Here is a 21,768-nt window from a genome sequence, read left to right on the forward strand (position 1 = left end):
AAATAAAAGAAAGAAAATAAAGGAAAGCAAAGGAAAGAAAGGCCTTGTTTAAGTCATGACACGTGTTCTTCATGCCAGGGGGATAAATCGTAACAACCCAATTGGCAGGCTCAACTTAATAACAAAAGACAAATAAACAGCCAGTTTAATCTCAAACATTCATCCAAATCAGCCATACACACAACATACAACATAACCCTGTTGTCTCGTCACATAATAAGTTTTAGTTCTCATGTAACTAAATGTGTGCCATGGTAAAACTTCTTCACACACCAGAAACTCACAATCAGCTCACTCAGCTCACTCATTTAAGACCTCTCATCAGCATTCTGTTTTCTCCTCTATGATGCAACCATCTGTCCTCCTATAATATTCAGTCCACTAGTCTATGTATCACTTTCATCTTACTAGTGACTTGGACAAGATGACAAACAGAATCTCATGCTTAAGATGCTGTCTGGTCTTCATGAGTATCATTGTATGTGTATATGCATGTAGGGTTAGTATAGTTAATGCATTTTCTGTATGTTTTTGTTTTCCTCTCTCATCACACTTTCATTATTCTCATCACACATCTCTCTCTGTTTTTTTTTAAACTGTACTTTTCTCCAAAACAGAAAGTAGCATTACAGCTGTTTCAGACTGAGAAACACCAAACACTCTTCATGCTATCATTCATCCACACAACTATTTTATTTCTTTTCGTCCACTGGGGAGGTGACCTGCAGAATCATGTCTGCCCCAGCTGGATACCTTTTCACACACACCGTGACGTCAAACATGCTCACACTCACGGAATGGATTAGGAGCAAAACTTTCTTCATCTTCACACTCTGGGACAGAAATATGTTTTTTTTGTGTTGTGTCAGGGATGGATATGTGGTTGTAACGTTTGTGTTCACTAACTTTACTTTCTGTTTCCTACCCTGCCTAGTCTGTCTTGGACTCAATGCTTCTCCTAATGCCTCTCCATACTCAGCCTTTAATTTCTCCTCCACCTCTGCCTCTCTCACGCTCTTCTCTGGCTCTTCTTTCTGCTAACATTCTTGCTCTTCATAATGCTTGTCTACGGTGTTGTTCTAGAGTAGTTGCAGTGGATTGAGCTGTGGTTTCATCCTCAGGTTTCACAACTACTGCTTGCAATATTGCTCTTTTAACATTCTGTGCTTCTCTTCTCTTTTGAGCCTGCTCCAGCCACAACTTAGCAACTGCTAACTGCAATTCCTTCCTCTGCTTCGCTTTCCCCGTTTTACCTGCTACACTTACAGCTATTCTTTCTACAAGCATTTTACACTTAACTTCCACTAATGTCCCTTCAAATCCATATTTCTCACGCCAACAACCTACATACTGCGTGCTGCCCGGTAAAAATTTCTCCATAAATTTTACATCCCCTTCTAAGGCAGACTTACATATTTTATTCCCCATTATGACAATTCTTTTAAGTTTACAGCAGGTAACACCTTACTCCAAAACCCAGGCTACGTGTACACAACAGGTCACAGAATTACGTTAACACCGCTTTAGGTTTCCTTCTGTGCTGCTGCGTTTACTTACTGGCACTCACACACGCATACGCTCATTCACACTCTTTTTAAGGCCTATAATCCCCCTTACCGCGGCGAGCTCTTTCCTCCTTAACATTTGTGGAGAAACCATTCACTCAATGCCCTTAACTGCGGAGTCCCTTTTTATTTTATAGAGCTCTATCCTCCTTTCGGTGGAGAAACCGTCCTTACCCTCCTTCTATTCGGTGGAGAAACCTCTTTAAACCTCCTTCGGTGGAGAAACCGACTTAACCCTCCTTAAATAAATCAAAAAGATTAAAACAAAAACAAAAACACTGGCGGAGAAACCAGGCAGCTTGCGTCTACACGCACAGCTTGCGCGCTCACGTACCTGCTTTAACGCACGGGCACGTAGCCGCTCTCTAAGGCCTTCTGTACTCACTGTTTGTTTACATTCATGGGAAGAGTCTCTGGATCCCGTCAATCGTCATCCATCCCGAGAGGAGGTCAGGCGCAAACTTCCCGGCCTGGTAACAAAGCAAAGTGAAACACCAGGGCTTTACGTCAATCATCCCAGACGTTGCGGTGGCGTCCTCTCCCTCTCCTCGGTGGATGCGATGTGTTAGACTCTGGCTTGAAGGACCAAATAAATGTTGGGTCTGTGTTTCCACAAACCCCGCTAATTCTAGAGACTTATTCATCATGAAGAAAACAAGACAGTCGATCGATCGATTATTTGCGCAAGGGAGGCCTCGTCTGTGTCCAGCACGAAAATGACCTCCAGATCTGACCTCCTCCTGCTACCTTTTATTGGGAGACAGTTCACACAAAACACGTCAGAACAAAACCACACCCACATGGTCCTAAGATGTGTGAACTTCTGTAATTTAAGTAAGAGTGTGTGTGTGTGTGTGTGTGTGTGTGTGTGTGTGTGTGTGTGTGTGTGTGTGTGTGTGTGTGTGTCAGACCTCCTGCTGACCAAAGGGTCATAAACCCAGGAAGCTTACATCAAATGAAACAGAACTTTCAGATAGGATGTATCTACAATAAAACCTCCCCCAGCACAGAGTGGTTGGAGAGGTGGTCAAAGCCAAAGGAATGGCTTTGATCCTACTGCTTGAACTAAGACTGTACAAATTTAAGAAACACAATGGCAACATTCAACAATTAGACTTAACAGTTTAGGTGCGAGATATTCTTTCCTTGTTTGGACCGAATGTTGCAGGAGCTAGCAGACAGATTTTCAGGGGCAGGACAGAAAATAATGGAGGGCATTCAGGCATGCAATCTATCCTCCCCAACATTCCTTTCCGAAAATGCCTTAAAACCTATTGTGGCACACTACCATGTGATGATAAAGCCTGAAAAACTTGAGAGAGTATTAATGTATCTTTCCTGACTTCAAATGGGCTAAACCATTCATGGCAGACAGAATCCGAGGGGGACAAACTGAGCAAATTTCACTATGCCTGGTGCACGGGGAAAAATTATCAATATGCTTTTTGTGACCTTTCTGTTTGGTGGTGTGCTGTGTGATTTTTTTCTAATGTGAAATATGTGCCGTGGCTCCAAAAGGTTGGAAACATTGTGCTTATTTATAGAAAATACAATTCATAATAAAGCATCAGAACAAAAACTGTAGAGATGGGATTTTGTGTTCTCATCTTCAGTGCTGGGTGACAACACATTCTCTCAGTTCTCTGCCTTCAAAAACTTTTCTCCCATCACCACTGAGCAGAAGTTTGGAGGACTTTTTCTGTGCTGGCTTTGGTTTAGGATTTCTTGTTACACTAAAATCAATACACCTGGCATAAAGAGTAGGGAAAAGTTATATCTGGTGTTTGCCCAGTACTACGAAGCAGGATTTCATCTTATCCACATAATTTCAGTACTATGAAGGTCACTTCTTAGATTGCTATGATAACCATGATTACCATGCCATGGTTATGCTGTGAATGGTTAGATCAGCAGGTATGAAATCACTGTCTACTAATCAATCAGATCTCTGGAAAACTGCATTACCATTCCTGGAAGATCCCTCAGACTGCTGTACACGGGCATTAGGGGAGTGGTAAAATTCTATTTTTACATTTATTCGTTACTGTCAGACTGTTCAACACCACTACAAGGTTCTTTTAAATTTAATGAGAAGCATTAGATTTTCACTTACACATTCTGCATTTTTATCTTTCCTGACTTCAAATGGGCTAAACCTTATAAAGACATTAGGTCTTTTCCAGGCTTACAGACCAAAGCACTTACAGCACATACTTTTAATACTATATTATGCTGCAGTGCTTTTCCTCTTATAGACATTCCTGTGTTGCTTTCAGTCTTTCTGTATTGTGTGTTCAACCTTTTTATTAATCAAAATTAAAATTCAAAGGACAATCCAGAAACATTGAGGCTGGGATACTTTTCCGTTTCTACAGGAAGACTTAATGGAATCATTTCGCAGACTCTTTGCTGTAAAATGATTCAGCGCGCAGTTTGTGCAATTTGTCAACTGAATGTCACCCACACCAGCTCATGGCTTATTAAACACACACAGAAAACACAATAGACTGCTTAGTGAAAAAGCACAGGCACACATTTGCTAATTAGTAATTAAGTGTCAAAGTACAGTAGAGGTCCAAACTGTTTTTAAACCAAGGTGTAAAAATGTGTTTAATATAAAAATCTGTTTAATGAAGCCACATGCATCAATTCTATTTAAATGAACATCTCCCTTCATGACAACTGTATGTGATTTCGTTTTCTAACTCACTAGTTTAAAGTTCAGGGGTGCAGTGACTTTGACCAACAGGAGGGGGATACCTGTATCTGCTAGTATCTGCCTTTTGGAGAATTTATCAGACAAATTACATGTCTTGCTTTATAGGTAATTGCGATTTTATTTATTTTTTTATACATTTTTTATGATTTGGCATGCAAGTATGGCTAGTATGCCTATTTTATTTGATATTCTGAGATGATTTAGCTCAGGATATCAAATCAACACTAATGATTTATTAGGAAAAGGAAAAAGGAATAACTTTAGTATCTATTGATTTTACTTAGAATTTGCAAATGATCCCTAAAGCACCGCAACCTGTTATATAATAATAATGGATTGGATTTATATAGCGCTTTTCAATGCCACTATTCATTGGTAAATGGCCTGCATTTGTATAGCGCTTTTCTAGTCATTAAGGACCCCAAAGCGCTTTACACTACATTCAGTCATTCACCCATTTGCGATAGCAAGCTACAGTGTAGCCACAGCTGCCCTGGGGCGCACTGACAGAGGCGAGGCTGCCGGACACCGGCGCCACCGGGCCCTCTGACCACCACCAGTAGGCAAACATGGGGTTAGTATCTTGCCCAAGGATATTTGGCATGCAGCCTGGGATCGAACCACCGACCTTCAGATTAGTGGCTGACCTGCTCTGCCACCTGAGCTACAGCCCCCATTCGCTCTCACATTCACACACTGGTGGAGGCAAGCTGCCCTGCGGCAGACTGACAGAAGCGAGGCTGCCATATTGCGCCATCGGCCCCTCTGGTAGGGTAAAGTGTCTTGCCCAAGGACACAACAACCAGGACAGAGAGCCCAGGGATCGAAGCGGCGACCTTCCGGTTACAGATGCGCTTCCCAACCCCCTGAGCCACGGTCGCTGAGAATATTATGGGGCCTGTTGATAAAAATTTAATAGATTTCCTTTCATCAAATTATATTCCAAGTCATATATAATGGATATGACTTAAGTATAATATGTTGGCTCAAGAATGATCAAGAATATGAAGTTTGTTGATAACAACTTGCATATGTTATTCCTGAAATATATAAATGTGCCCGTATAGAAGAAAACATAACAAGTTATTTATTTTAATAAAGAAAAATCTGAAATATAAATATATCTCAACGACCTTCTTCATCACTGAAGATTGCTGAGTTTACAAGGTGTATCTAAACGCACCACGCAAACCTACTGAACCATGCAAACTGATTCTTAAGACCAGACAGTGTGACAGCATGGCATTTTTGCATAAAAACAAATCATAGAACACCTGAAGGACTAGGCAGATGGCAGATTTTCTAAGATTAACTGTAAGGCAGTAATCTGTAAAAAAATAAACAGCTAGCTGAAGCTAGCACAAGGAGCAATTCTTGACGTTTTATTCATAGAGGAATAAGAACATTGAACATTTGTCTGCAATAATCACAATAACCTGTAGCATGTTTTTAATTATTCTTTCCATTTATTTGGTAGTTTTCTTTCTTCCCATATCTTGTTATATAACACTATCAATATTTCCTAACTTACATCACTCAGATTGTTTAGTATGCAAAAAATGATTTGATCTTTACCATGGATAGTTTTTCCAGATTTCTTTAATGCCTTGTTTAACACAAAAAAAGAAAAATGTACATTAATTATATCCTCATTATTTTCTTGATCGTGAAGTATTTTGATATTTCTCTGTGATGTTGTTTCCCGTCCTTCTTTTTCTTTATTATAAAAGTTCTCTGTAGTATCCACCTTTGCAAATGATTTTGCTAATAATTCATATTTATTTATCTATTGTAATATTTTCATTATCTATCATTGCTGGGAAGTGATAACCTTTTGCATTATTGGACTTTGGTTTAATTGTAAACCAAACCCTGTCTAATGGTGTATTTTTACCCAGTAATTCACAATATTTTCTCCAATATTCCCTTTTACTGTTCCTTATGTTTTGAAAACCTCATTCCGTTGTTTTATTGTTAATGTGCATTCTGCTTTCCACCTTAGTACTTTTCTCGCAAACCACCTCACAGACACCTCAGTTAGAGCCAAGCTTCAGTTTCCATCTTCATAACCACCACCACTTTACAGACTCAAAGGGGTCCTGTCCTAAATTCTGTCACCCCTCGGATTCTGTCTGCCATGATGGGTCATCATACATTAATTTCTCTGTCTCGATAAATCATGTTGAAGTAATTTCGCCTTTTTGTCAGTGGACAGATGCAGGGATATTAAAGGTCATACAGGTGTATACAGATGGGTCAAAAGATCCTAAAACTGAAGCAACTTGTGTAGCAGCGGTAATTCCGGAGTTAAATATAAAGATTGCGAAAAGAACGTCAAATCTTCTGGGTATATATGCAGTTGTTATATGCCATACTGCTGGCTCTAGAATGGGTGGAAGACAGCAGAATCTCAAAAGTACTAATATGTAGTGATTCATTGTCAGCATTATTAAGTATTGAACAAGGAAACACAAATTACCATCAGCAGATTTTGTATGACGTTCTTTTTGCTCATCATAGATTGTCTGATCAAAATAAGTATGTAGTAATAATGTGGACTCCGGCTCATGTGGGTATTTTGGGTAATGAAAGAGCAGATAGGTTGGCCAAAGCAGCTGTTAAAATAGTCAATATAGATGTACAGACACCACTGTCAAAATCTGAAGGGGAAAAGTGTAGTTTGGACAGAAAGTAAGAATTTCTGGCAAATGGCATGGGATAATGAAACAAAAGGGAGACATTTATATAGGGTGCAAATAGAAGCTAAGAGGAGTAGCGGATTAAAGAGACAGGAGGAGGTTATTATGAGTAGAATACGAACAGGCCACTGCTTTTTAAATGGTACTCTTTTTAGGATGGGGAAACATCCGACTGGGTTGTGTGATGGGTGCAATGCTATGGAGACAGTTGAGCATGTGCTCCTTAGTTGTAGGAAGTATGCAAGTCAAAGGAGGGTGATGTGGGGTGAAATGAGCATCGTTCTCCTTCGTTTTGTACATTACTTTTTGGGGGGGCAAAGAAAAAGCAAGAAGGTATTGGAACCGGAGAATGAACGTTTTGCGGTGCTGAAAATGCTTGCATTTGATGCGGTACTTGGATTGTTTTGCCACGAGTTCCCGGCATGCAATGCGCGAAAGTCACGTGGTCTGTCAATCTCTATTAGATTTCTTCTTCGTCTTCTTCTGTTTTACTGGCAGTTGGCGACCCATTTAATTAGAGCAGGTAGCTGTACTGTCCTCTAGTGGAAGAGAATGTAATTGTTCTGCCCATTACTCAAGCTGGTTGCTTAGAGTAGACAGCACACAGTGTGAAGAGCCAGTGACACTTTCTGCTTTGGAAGCAGTAAAACTTTAAACTCTTTGAACTCTCAAAACAAGTTCATGCTCCTCACCACATGAACAACGGTTTAATTTGCAGTGTAGTGATTTTAAAAAAAAAGATGAGTTGTTGGGTTACTAAAAGTTAGAAAAAACCTTTTTGTTTGTTTTTTGTGTTTTGTTTTTATTTAGCACCTGTAGTTAGGAGATGTCAGCACTTGTTATCATGGTAGGGTGGCTCACTGTTTGGTGGATAAAGCCCATCTTCATGAAACAAATCCCTCACTGTTAGACTAAGATTGTATTTTAATTTTTTTCATATGATGATACTACTTTACCTAAACTTGAGTGTCAAATGTTTTGTTTTAGTGTTCAACATAAATCTAACATTTCAAATACTCTTTATAGATAGATCAATCAGGTTTAATCATTCGTTTTCTGTAGTATGAACCCCCAAGTGAATGCCTTTTGTTAAAAGATCCTTTAACAATTCTGATCTGCTCTTCTATTCTTTCAAGTTCAGTTTAAAATTCACTCAAGGACACTGCTGAGAGTAGTATGGAAGTAGGTTGGAGTCTATCCCAGTTGCCATGGGGCGCAAAGCAGGTACGCCACAGACACAAGCATTCACATCTGCATCCAATTTTAGAATCACCATTTAACCTAACTAACTAAATGTCTTTAGACTGTGGGAGGATACCTGGAGATAACCCACACAGTATTAAATCAGTGGTTTGTAGAACCACCTTTACCAGCAATAACTTTAAGTAAGTTTACTCTATGACTCTATTGCGCCCACTCTTCTTTACGACGGTGCTTCAGTTCATTGTGGTTTGCGGACATAAGTGCCTTGAGGCACTTGTTGTGATTTGGCGCTATATGAATAAAATTGAATTGAATTGACATTGTTTATGCACAGCACTTAAGTAAGATTGAGGTCTTTACTTTGCCTGGGCCATTGCAACACAACACGCTTTTCAAGCTACTCTGCTATAAACTCACTAATTGCAAATTGTGGAACCAGGACTGAGAATAAAATCATGAAAAGAAAATGAGCAAACAACAAAACACACACACACACACACACAAAATAACATTAACTCATATGGTTTCAAAATGATGTTTTCAAAAGGAAGTTTTTCATATGTATTTATTATTTTTAGCTACACACCCCAAAATTCAGTATTTAACGAATAAGGCCATTTTAGGAAAAGTCAGAAAATGTGAAACGTTGGGATTTTGTTTAAACGGAGTTGCAGAATGTTTGGATTGCCAAGTGGGTCAAAATCACTCGGTGTTCTTTCATGATCAACAATGGAGAACAAAAACATTCAGTAAGAGCAAACTAAAGTATCCAATATTTGGATTAATCCGCCCACCCACAATGTCCAACCAAGATAAAGAGCTCACCTACTTCTTAAGTAGTCCGTCCTCTAACAGACTGGAGCAAAACCTCATTGCATCCACTTGACATGGACTTCTCCATCCGCACGGCAAACCTGGATGACTGCAAGGACATCATGCGGATGATCATGGTGAGCTGACACATCCTCACTCATGCAGTCCAGCTGTGTGTGTGATCAGAGGTGGGTAGTGATGAGTTACACTCAAGTAAGTTTTGGAAGAAAAAAAAACACTTTTAAAAGTACTTTTATTGCACCATACTTTTTACTTGAGTACATTTGTGAAGAAGAAACATTACTTTTACTCCACTATATTTGGCAATATTTGACTCATTGTGTGGATGCTTTAAGCATCCACACTATTGAGTTCCTGTTTCTCCTTATTCTTTATTGTGTGGATGCTTTAAGCATCCACACTATTGAGTTCCTCTTGGGACTTCCGTACACTTTTTGGCACTTAACTACTTCCGCAATTTTCAGCCGATTTTCACCGTTCAAATTTTAAACTATTCTGCTATTTCTGCTAATGTGTGCTATGTCTTTTGGTATTTTTCACTATTATACTTTTTAAAATATTAAGCTTAATTTGTCCCATTGAAATGAATGGGAAACTTCTGCAATTCTGCTAAAATTTGCTTGTTTCTGAAACTTAACTACTTCCTCATATTTTCACGTAGAACAACCATTCAAACTTTAAAATGTTCTCAAATTATTGGGCTATTCAGGTATAAATCAGCTTTTTCAAATCTTTTACCGTTTTACTTTTATGCCTCTTAAAGTTTTCAGTTGCACAATTGTGATTTTTCACAAAATACATGCGTTGTTATGGTTGCTATGCACTTGGCTTCCAGTGTGCCACTGAAGGTTTTGCAGTCTTCTCTTCATGTCCGAACAACTTCTTGCTACTTGCTCAATTTTCACTCAACTTTCACAAATTATACATCAAAACGTAGGTATTTTTGCTGGCTTTCCGAAAATGTCACTATCATTGTTGTGAGATTTATAGAATTTTGGCAAATCTCCTCAGACCAACACAAAGTCGCAAAGCTCTCCATAGAAAGTCAATGGAGAGCTTGTTCAAAATCACCGCTTGATTTCTGTAATGAGAGGCATATTCGAATCGTCATATCTCCTTAACGAAGCAAAGTTAAGACATAAGGCTTGTCCCAGTATATCTTCAGACACTCCTGACGCTCACAATTCAAGAATTATTTTCTCACCTATTACTGTTCTGAGATGAGTTTGACTTGTTTGAGGGTAGGAAATTCGTCCTTCGCTCAGATTTCTTCAGATTTCAAACTATGGAAATGAACCACTTTTTTCTCTCGTCATATCTTTTTAATGGATTTCCACAGAGACCTGAAAATTTCCATGATTGTTCACCAAAGCCTGCTGTCTCATACAGTGAAAGAATGATATCGATACTCCAAATACATTTAGAGTTAGAAAGCGTTGTTTGAGGGCAAGTCAAGGCAGTTTTTGCTTTGCTCTACTCAGTTATGGTGCATTAGAAGTCAAATATCTTTAATAATTCATATTTTAATGATAAATTGTCAACACTTTAAGATTCCCCCATCTCTTCCGAACAAAACGGTGTAAGAATGACCGTTCTAGCCCCTACGGTTAGGAAATTATGGTCATTTGTTTGAGGGGAGTCGTCATTATGAGAAATAGACTGCAAAAATCCTGTGTCTCTGTGTGCACCTGTTTTGGCAGGAAAAAGTGCACAGGTTCTCTGATTGGTGGATTCAAATTCAGCAGCTCCCAGGCTGCTTGACTGAGCTAGAAACTTACTTCTCTCTCCCTGTGTGTGCGTGTGTGTGTGTGTGCGTGTGTGTGTGTGTGTGTGTGTGTGTGTGTGTGAGTGCGTCTATGTGGTATGGATTGACATTTGACCTGCGCTGTACCTGGGCTCCGGGGACATTTCGACTTTTTGCTGTGTATTCATGTGTCCCCCTAAAACATGACTTGTAAATGCATTTTTAAGTGTCTAAATAATAATTTTTTCTACTTCTTATGAGGTCATTATTTATCTTTTGACCTGTATTTGCTTAAACTGTAGTGTAAATTCATTTATTAAACTATAATTAAAAGATTTTCTGATTTTCTTAAAAGTCCACCTATACCCCTCACCTGATTTTTGTGTATTCCAGTGTATTGCACAGCGACGTTTCGAGTTAGAGTGGATGTGTGTAGGTACTGCAATTTAATACACATTTTCAATACACACGGCCGGAAGTCATTGTGATTGGTAGGCTATATATATAGGCGGTACCTACAGGAAACGGCGCCACAACTTTCGCGCGCGTGCCCTTTAACAAGTGTATGTCGACGGCAATACGAAGACGGATTAAAAACACAAAGGTAAGCCTTTTTTAATGTAAAATGCACCATGACTTTAATACTATATGAAATTATAGGTGCACAGGCCTATATTAAACTGGTTTAATTTATGCTTTATGGACTGTTAGTGAGTCTTTGAAGAAGTAAAACGGCCCCAGCGTTTGTCATTGAGTAAATAAAATAGGGCTGACGACTAACCGCGTCAACGCGATAAAGCGGGCTAACCCGTGTTAGGATTTACTCGGTGTTAAAGCATTATTGTGGCTTAAACGTGTTAATGCCGACATCGCGACTAACGCGATTAACAATTAAACCAGCGCAGTCTGAGTCAAAATCCCTGATGTCGCTGTTAGCTAATTTCGGGCAGTTTGTCCAATGTCTGTCCATTCTGCTGACAGCCCTAAAATAAAAGCAAGGGTATAAGTGTATTTAGTCGTGTATTTATTTATATGCCTGAAGAAAAAACTTCTTACAGTTTTGATGCCTAAGCTTTCTCAGTACTTGTATCACTCTCTGCAGTCGCCATTACAGAAATGTCACATGTCGCCATTTTGAGTACTAGGCCTTTAACATTTTAAAAGAAGGCATAAATTAGCACTATGAATAAGTCAGCTGTGTTTATGCTGTAAACTACACTACTGCTAGTTCTGCTACTACTGATGATGATGACAATGATGACGATAATCGTAATACTTTATATGCTTTGGTAATACAGCCAATCGTACAGGAGAACATGCGAAGGAGACGCATTCCTCCACGGGAGGATGCAGTCTGTCATGTTTCTGCTGGAAGGGACAAACTGGGACTTGATATCCACTACATAAATGCCTTCAAAGGTAAGTTGGTCTTTAGTTTGGATTAGATTTGGAGTTTGTCACTGTCTTTTGTCACTCACTTGGTATGCCTCTGCAATTCAGGTCGGGGCATTTTCACGACTGTTCCATTCCAAAAAGGAGACTTTCTTTTGGAATACAGAGGTAAACTCATAACAAAAGAAGAATGTGAGCGGAGACACAGAGTTTATCATGACAGCCTGAAGGTGTTCATGTTTGAATTCAAGTTTGATGGAAAACTCTGGTGGTGCGTATTATATCAGTGTAGTTTGATTAAGATTAAATTACACATTGCTTTTGATTTATGAAAAAAAAGCTTCCTAACTAGTTAAGCTAATACTTTTTTGCCTAACCCCACAGTGTGGATGCATCTCAAGAAGATGGGTCATTAGGCAGACTTGGACTGATGTGGTTGTCGTTGACAAGTGCTAAGATGAAAATATTAAATATCAATGGAAAGCCCCATCTATGCTTATTTGCAAGCAGAGACATAAGTCCAGGTGAAGAAATAGACTATAATTATGGTGACTCGGATTGGCTCTGGAGATGCAAGGTATTTCTACAATTGTACTTTTTGGAACTGATAAATTGCATACCCTAAGCCATTTTTACATTTGTACCTACTCAAATTGGCTTAACGTGACTTAGGGCATCTAGTTTTTCACTGAAATTGAGTATCACCTACTGTGCCTGGGGTAACTATAGCAATGCAGCCGAGCATCCAGTGATATAAATGCCACAGCAAGCATGGACGTCAAGGTGACAAAATGCCTGCTGCTCAGTCTATACTTTAGTGTTCAATTCAGGGATCACGCTGTTAATTTTGGTCGCTATTTCAAACATTTCAGAGTTTCAAAAATGATGGCTTGGATTTTCACGAAGGAGGCGCACTCATAACTTATCGAGTGACACCATTGACCAGCCACCTGGTGGCATTCAGTCTATGTCAAATTTTCTGATCACTTTGGATCACTTGGAACCTTGGTGCAGTAGTTACTGAAAAACTACATGGTACTATAACCTACTGGAAAAACAGGGGTAGGTACTAATGGAAAACAGGCAATTGTGATGGCTGCCACATCAAAGCCCTCTAAAAGCACTAAAAAAATATCAGCAGGTATGCAGAAATAAAAAATGGCTTTCGGTTTCTAAATTTTAACAGTGATTGATGTTTAATGTGATTCTACACAGCAAAATCTCCAGTGTTAAATTAACACTGGAGAGTGTCTATAAGGGTCCACACCTCTGAGTGTTAAATACAACACTGTTGAGTGTTAAATTAACACTTTTGACAGTGTTATATGTTTAAAAGTAACCTAGTCAGTTTTGAAGATTAACAATGGCTAACACTGAGCAGTGCTGATTTTCTAACACTGGAAAATAACTCAAAATGTTAGAAATATTCCAGTGTTAGAAAATCAGCACTGCTCAGTGTTAGTCTTTGTTAATCTTCAAAACTGACTAGGTTACTTTTAAACATATAACACTGTCAAAAGTGTTAATTCAACACTCAACAGTGTTGTGTGGACCCATATAGACACTCTCTAGTGTTAATTTAACACTGGAGATTTTGCTGTGTAGCCTCTTTAGTTAGATTCATTTTAAATTTTGTCCCTCGAAGATAAATGGGCCCTAGTGACAGTTCGTTGCTGCTACAGGTGATTGTTTTACTCCTTTAGCAATGGCTTAAAAAATAAAGAAATCACACTGACTATTTGTCTCTTAATCATAGGGCCTTAAATTCTCTATACATGACAGTGAATATTTTAAAGACAATAGCTTGAAACTTATCTTTCTCATACAGTTTATTTAATGTTTCAAAAGCCTCTTCAAAAATGCACTGTATATTCATTTTCTATCTGTTACACACGAAGACGGAGACCAGCCAGATTCAGAAGACTGTGAGCTGCCTAAAGCCGCAACCAAACAGCTTTCCAAACAATGATCTGATTTTAATGAATGTTTCTCATGCACGATGTGTACCTTACGCTATTTGCCAATAGTGAAATGGTCTATTCATCCTCTTGAGTGATGCATTTTTAGTAACTGTCAGATTACTGTTCTTTTGTCTTCATTCTCTATCTGTTACACACGAAGACTGAGACCAGCCAGATTCAGAAGACTGTGAGCTGCCTAAAGCCGCAACCAAACAGCTTTCCAAACAATGATCTGGACCTGAAACATCCAGAGCCTGAAAGGGTAAATATAATCCAGTGTACCACTTAATGAACTAATAATTTAATCTATCATCATTCTTTATGGATGCTGTGTGTGTGTGTGTTTGGCAGTCACCTGGGTGTGATGTGATTTACATGGACTGTGGCTTGTAGGTCCTTTTCATTGTTTCAAAGTGCAAGTCTGGATAACATCTGAGTGTGTGTGTGTGTGTGTGTGTGTTAACCACCCAAATGTGACTTAGGAGGACCACACTGTTATTGGGAGACTCCGTCAAAGTTTGCTTCATGGTGACATCACTCTGGTTTTAGGAGGGGTCTTCTCGTATTTCTTGACAGTTTGACCTACAGCATGCAGAACTGACCGCATGTGCTTTGTTTCTATGTGGTTTGAAACTCAGGCTTGAACATTAAGATAGATAGTACTATACAACTTAACTTGTTTTAGGCACTTTTTACTGCTTTAGTGCATGGGCTCTCTCGCTGTGTACTCTGGCTTCTTCCCACAGTCCAAAGATGTAGCTTATGGGGTTAGGTTAACTGGTGATTCAAAACTGCCCTTTGGTGTGAATGCAAATGCTTGTCCTTCCATGTTAGACTGGTGATCTGTCCAGGTTGTACTGCCCTATGGTAGCTGGTATAGGCCCCAAAACTGCTACCCCACAATCCTGATAAGGATAAGTGGAAGAGGATGGATGATTGCAAAGGAATCAGTTGTTAACTATTGTAGCCAGTATTTTTTTCAGAAGAAAACATTTCTTGAGTGGAAAGCCCCCCCCCCCCCCCCCCCCCCCCACACACACACACACACACACACATGCAAATTAAAAACAGAAGCACAGGCCTGCCCAGTACAGTTGCAAGAAGAGCACTTGGTCTAATCTTTGTGCCATCTTTTCTTTGTTGCAGGATCTTGATGAAGAAATGCCTCAGCAAGGCTCAGAAGCCATGCATTCTTCTTCAGTGCAAGATTTTGAAGAGGTAACATTGACCTAGGACAGATTTTAATGAATGTTTCTCATGCACGATGTGTACCTTACGCTATTTGCCGATAGTGAAATGGTCTATTCATCCTCTTGAGTGATGCATTTTTAGTAACTGTCAGATTACTGTTCTTTTGTCTTCATTCTCTATCTGTTACACACGAAGACTGAGACCAGCCAGATTCAGAAGACTGTGAGCTGCCTAAAGCCGCAACCAAACAGCTTTCCAAACAATGATCTGGACCTGAAACATCCAGAGCCTGAAAGGGTAAATATAATCCAGTGTACCACTTAATGAACTAATAATTTAATCTATCATCATTCTTTATGGATGCTGTGTGTGTGTGTGTTTGGCAGTCACCTGGGTGTGATGTGATTTACATGGACCGTGGCTTGTAGGTCCTTTTCATTGTTTCAAAGTGCAAGTCTGGATAACATCTGAGTGTGTGTGTGTGTGTGTGTGTTAACCACCCAAATGTGACTTAGGAGGACCACACTGTTATTGGGAGACTCCGTCAAAGTTTGCTTCATGGTGACATCACTCTGGTTTTAGGAGGGGTCTTCTCGTATGTCTTGACAGTTTGACCTACAGCATGCAGAGCTGACTGCATGTGCTTTGTTTCTATGTTGAAATTTTTTGAAACTCAGGCTTGAACATTAAGATAGATAGTACTATACAACTTCTTAACTTGTTTTAGGCACTTTTTACTGCTTTAGTGCATAGGCTCTCTCTGGCTGTGTACTCTGGCTTCTTCCCACAGTCCAAAGATGTAGCTTATGGGGTTAGGTTAACTGGTGATTCAAAACTGCCCTTTGGTGTGAATGCAAATGCTTGTCCTTCCATGTTAGACTGGTGATCTGTCCAGGTTGTACTGCCCTATGGTAGCTGGTATAGGCCCCAAAACTGCTACCCCACAATCCTGATAAGGATAAGTGGAAGAGGATGGATGATTGCAAAGGAATCAGTTGTTAATTATTGTAGCCAGTATTTTTTTCAGAAGAAAACATTTCTTGAGTGGAAAGCCCCCCCCCCCCCCCCCCCACACACACACACACACACACATGCAAATTAAAAACAGAAGCACAGGCCTGCCCAGTACAGTTGCAAGAAGAGCACTTGGTCTAATCTTTGTGCCATCTTTTCTTTGTTGCAGGATCTTGATGAAGAAATGCCTCAGCAAGGCTCAGAAGCCATGCATTCTTCTTCAGTGCAAGATTTTGAAGAGGTAACATTGACCTAGGACAGATTTTAATGAATGTTTCTCATGCACGATGTGTACCTTACGCTATTTGCCGATAGTGAAATGGTCTATTCATCCTCTTGAGTGATGCATTTTTAGTAACTGTCAGATTACTGTTCTTTTGTCTTCATTCTCTATCTGTTACACACGAAGACTGAGACCAGCCAGATTCAGAAGACTGTGAGCTGCCTAAAGCCGCAACCAAACAGCTTTCCAAACAATGATCTGGACCTGAAACATCCAGAGCCTGAAAGGGTAAATATAATCCAGTGTACCACTTAATGAACTAATAATTTAATCTATCATCATTCTTTATGGATGCTGTGTGTGTGTGTGTTTGGCAGTCACCTGGGTGTGATGTGATTTACATGGACCGTGGCTTGTAGGTCCTTTTCATTGTTTCAAAGTGCAAGTCTGGATAACATCTGAGTGTGTGTGTGTGTGTGTGTGTGTTAACCACCCAAATGTGACTTAGGAGGACCACACTGTTATTGGGAGACTCCGTCAAAGTTTGCTTCATGGTGACATCACTCTGGTTTTAGGAGGGGTCTTCTCGTATTTCTTGACAGTTTGACCTACAGCATGCAGAACTGACCGCATGTGCTTTGTTTCTATGTGGTTTGAAACTCAGGCTTGAACATTAAGATAGATAGTACTATACAACTTAACTTGTTTTAGGCACTTTTTACTGCTTTAGTGCATGGGCTCTCTCGCTGTGTACTCTGGCTTCTTCCCACAGTCCAAAGATGTAGCTTATGGGGTTAGGTTAACTGGTGATTCAAAACTGCCCTTTGGTGTGAATGCAAATGCTTGTCCTTCCATGTTAGACTGGTGATCTGTCCAGGTTGTACTGCCCTATGGTAGCTGGTATAGGCCCCAAAACTGCTACCCCACAATCCTGATAAGGATAAGTGGAAGAGGATGGATGATTGCAAAGGAATCAGTTGTTAACTATTGTAGCCAGTATTTTTTTCAGAAGAAAACATTTCTTGAGTGGAAAGCCCCCCCCCCCCCCCCCCCCCCCCACACACACACACACACACACACACATGCAAATTAAAAACAGAAGCACAGGCCTGCCCAGTACAGTTGCAAGAAGAGCACTTGGTCTAATCTTTGTGCCATCTTTTCTTTGTTGCAGGATCTTGATGAAGAAATGCCTCAGCTAGGCTCAGAAGCCATGCATTCTTCTTCAGTGCAAGATTTTGAAGAGGTAACATTGACCTAGGACAGATTTTAATGAATGTTTCTCATGCACGATGTGTACCTTGCGCTATTTGCCGATAGTGAAATGGTCTATTCATCCTCTTGAGTGATGCATTTTTAGTAACTGTCAGATTACTGTTCTTTTGTCTTCATTCTCTATCTGTTACACACGAAGACTGAGACCAGCCAGATTCAGAAGACTGTGAGCTGCCTAAAGCCGCAACCAAACAGCTTTCCAAACAATGATCTGGACCTGAAACATCCAGAGCCTGAAAGGGTAAATATAATCCAGTGTACCACTTAATGAACTAATAATTTAATCTATCATCATTCTTTATGGATGCTGTGTGTGTGTGTGTTTGGCAGTCACCTGGGTGTGATGTGATTTACATGGACCGTGGCTTGTAGGTCCTTTTCATTGTTTCAAAGTGCAAGTCTGGATAACATCTGAGTGTGTGTGTGTGTGTGTGTGTTAACCACCCAAATGTGACTTAGGAGGACCACACTGTTATTGGGAGACTCCGTCAAAGTTTGCTTCATGGTGACATCACTCTGGTTTTAGGAGGGGTCTTCTCGTATGTCTTGACAGTTTGACCTACAGCATGCAGAGCTGACTGCATGTGCTTTGTTTCTATGTTGAAATTTTTTGAAACTCAGGCTTGAACATTAAGATAGATAGTACTATACAACTTCTTAACTTGTTTTAGGCACTTTTTACTGCTTTAGTGCATAGGCTCTCTCTGGCTGTGTACTCTGGCTTCTTCCCACAGTCCAAAGATGTAGCTTATGGGGTTAGGTTAACTGGTGATTCAAAACTGCCCTTTGGTGTGAATGCAAATGCTTGTCCTTCCATGTTAGACTGGTGATCTGTCCAGGTTGTACTGCCCTATGGTAGCTGGTATAGGCCCCAAAACTGCTACCCCACAATCCTGATAAGGATAAGTGGAAGAGGATGGATGATTGCAAAGGAATCAGTTGTTAATTATTGTAGCCAGTATTTTTTTCAGAAGAAAACATTTCTTGAGTGGAAAGCCCCCCCCCCCCCCCCCCCACACACACACACACACACACACATGCAAATTAAAAACAGAAGCACAGGCCTGCCCAGTACAGTTGCAAGAAGAGCACTTGGTCTAATCTTTGTGCCATCTTTTCTTTGTTGCAGGATCTTGATGAAGAAATGCCTCAGCAAGGCTCAGAAGCCATGCATTCTTCTTCAGTGCAAGATTTTGAAGAGGTAACATTGACCTAGGACAGATTTTAATGAATGTTTCTCATGCACGATGTGTACCTTACGCTATTTGCCGATAGTGAAATGGTCTATTCATCCTCTTGAGTGATGCATTTTTAGTAACTGTCAGATTACTGTTCTTTTGTCTTCATTCTCTATCTGTTACACACGAAGACTGAGACCAGCCAGATTCAGAAGACTGTGAGCTGCCTAAAGCCGCAACCAAACAGCTTTCCAAACAATGATCTGGACCTGAAACATCCAGAGCCTGAAAGGGTAAATATAATCCAGTGTACCACTTAATGAACTAATAATTTAATCTATCATCATTCTTTATGGATGCTGTGTGTGTGTGTGTTTGGCAGTCACCTGGGTGTGATGTGATTTACATGGACCGTGGCTTGTAGGTCCTTTTCATTGTTTCAAAGTGCAAGTCTGGATAACATCTGAGTGTGTGTGTGTGTGTGTGTGTGTTAACCACCCAAATGTGACTTAGGAGGACCACACTGTTATTGGGAGACTCCGTCAAAGTTTGCTTCATGGTGACATCACTCTGGTTTTAGGAGGGGTCTTCTCGTATTTCTTGACAGTTTGACCTACAGCATGCAGAACTGACCGCATGTGCTTTGTTTCTATGTGGTTTGAAACTCAGGCTTGAACATTAAGATAGATAGTACTATACAACTTAACTTGTTTTAGGCACTTTTTACTGCTTTAGTGCATGGGCTCTCTCGCTGTGTACTCTGGCTTCTTCCCACAGTCCAAAGATGTAGCTTATGGGGTTAGGTTAACTGGTGATTCAAAACTGCCCTTTGGTGTGAATGCAAATGCTTGTCCTTCCATGTTAGACTGGTGATCTGTCCAGGTTGTACTGCCCTATGGTAGCTGGTATAGGCCCCAAAACTGCTACCCCACAATCCTGATAAGGATAAGTGGAAGAGGATGGATGATTGCAAAGGAATCAGTTGTTAACTATTGTAGCCAGTATTTTTTTCAGAAGAAAACATTTCTTGAGTGGAAAGCCCCCCCCCCCCCCCCCCCCCCCCCACACACACACACACACACACACATGCAAATTAAAAACAGAAGCACAGGCCTGCCCAGTACAGTTGCAAGAAGAGCACTTGGTCTAATCTTTGTGCCATCTTTTCTTTGTTGCAGGATCTTGATGAAGAAATGCCTCAGCTAGGCTCAGAAGCCATGCATTCTTCTTCAGTGCAAGATTTTGAAGAGGTAACATTGACCTAGGACAGATTTTAATGAATGTTTCTCATGCACGATGTGTACCTTACGCTATTTGCCGATAGTGAAATGGTCTATTCATCCTCTTGAGTGATGCATTTTTAGTAACTGTCAGATTACTGTTCTTTTGTCTTCATTCTCTATCTGTTACACACGAAGACTGAGACCAGCCAGATTCAGAAGACTGTGAGCTGCCTAAAGCCGCAACCAAACAGCTTTCCAAACAATGATCTGGACCTGAAACATCCAGAGCCTGAAAGGGTAAATATAATCCAGTGTACCACTTAATGAACTAATAATTTAATCTATCATCATTCTTTATGGATGCTGTGTGTGTGTGTGTTTGGCAGTCACCTGGGTGTGATGTGATTTACATGGACCGTGGCTTGTAGGTCCTTTTCATTGTTTCAAAGTGCAAGTCTGGATAACATCTGAGTGTGTGTGTGTGTGTGTGTGTTAACCACCCAAATGTGACTTAGGAGGACCACACTGTTATTGGGAGACTCCGTCAAAGTTTGCTTCATGGTGACATCACTCTGGTTTTAGGAGGGGTCTTCTCGTATGTCTTGACAGTTTGACCTACAGCATGCAGAGCTGACTGCATGTGGTTTGTTTCTATGTTGAAATTTTTTGAAACTCAGGCTTGAACATTAAGATAGATAGTACTATACAACTTCTTAACTTGTTTTAGGCACTTTTTACTGCTTTAGTGCATAGGCTCTCTCTGGCTGTGTACTCTGGCTTCTTCCCACAGTCCAAAGATGTAGCTTATGGGGTTAGGTTAACTGGTGATTCAAAACTGCCCTTTGGTGTGAATGCAAATGCTTGTCCTTCCATGTTAGACTGGTGATCTGTCCAGGTTGTACTGCCCTATGGTAGCTGGTATAGGCCCCAAAACTGCTACCCCACAATCCTGATAAGGATAAGTGGAAGAGGATGGATGATTGCAAAGGAATCAGTTGTTAATTATTGTAGCCAGTATTTTTTTCAGAAGAAAACATTTCTTGAGTGGAAAGCCCCCCCCCCCCCCCCCCCACACACACACACACACACACATGCAAATTAAAAACAGAAGCACAGGCCTGCCCAGTACAGTTGCAAGAAGAGCACTTGGTCTAATCTTTGTGCCATCTTTTCTTTGTTGCAGGATCTTGATGAAGAAATGCCTCAGCAAGGCTCAGAAGCCATGCATTCTTCTTCAGTGCAAGATTTTGAAGAGGTAACATTGACCTAGGACAGATTTTAATGAATGTTTCTCATGCACGATGTGTACCTTACGCTATTTGCCGATAGTGAAATGGTCTATTCATCCTCTTGAGTGATGCATTTTTAGTAACTGTCAGATTACTGTTCTTTTGTCTTCATTCTCTATCTGTTACACACGAAGACTGAGACCAGCCAGATTCAGAAGACTGTGAGCTGCCTAAAGCCGCAACCAAACAGCTTTCCAAACAATGATCTGGACCTGAAACATCCAGAGCCTGAAAGGGTAAATATAATCCAGTGTACCA

At 40.3% G+C, this 21,768-nt stretch overlaps 1 protein-coding gene across 1 annotated transcript; it reads left to right on the forward strand.

Annotated features, from left to right (window-relative positions):
- The first annotated feature begins 10,842 nt into the window (after positions 1 to 10,842).
- On the forward strand, positions 10,843 to 14,406 carry LOC146714784 (N-lysine methyltransferase KMT5A-A-like). Its single transcript, XM_085451103.1, has 5 exons — positions 10,843 to 11,368; positions 12,063 to 12,183; positions 12,265 to 12,427; positions 12,541 to 12,733; positions 14,278 to 14,406. The coding sequence occupies exons 1-5, from the start codon at positions 11,330 to 11,332 to the stop codon at positions 14,404 to 14,406; spliced, it is 645 nt and encodes a 214-aa protein (XP_085307229.1). The 5' UTR covers positions 10,843 to 11,329.
- The last annotated feature ends 7,362 nt before the right edge of the window (positions 14,407 to 21,768 follow it).

This window comes from Copadichromis virginalis, linkage group LG3 (genome assembly GCF_057382275.1).
Source record: "Copadichromis virginalis isolate Kocher_CV1m ecotype Utaka linkage group LG3, C_Virginalis_male_GT1.1, whole genome shotgun sequence".
NCBI lineage: Eukaryota > Metazoa > Chordata > Actinopteri > Cichliformes > Cichlidae > Copadichromis > Copadichromis virginalis.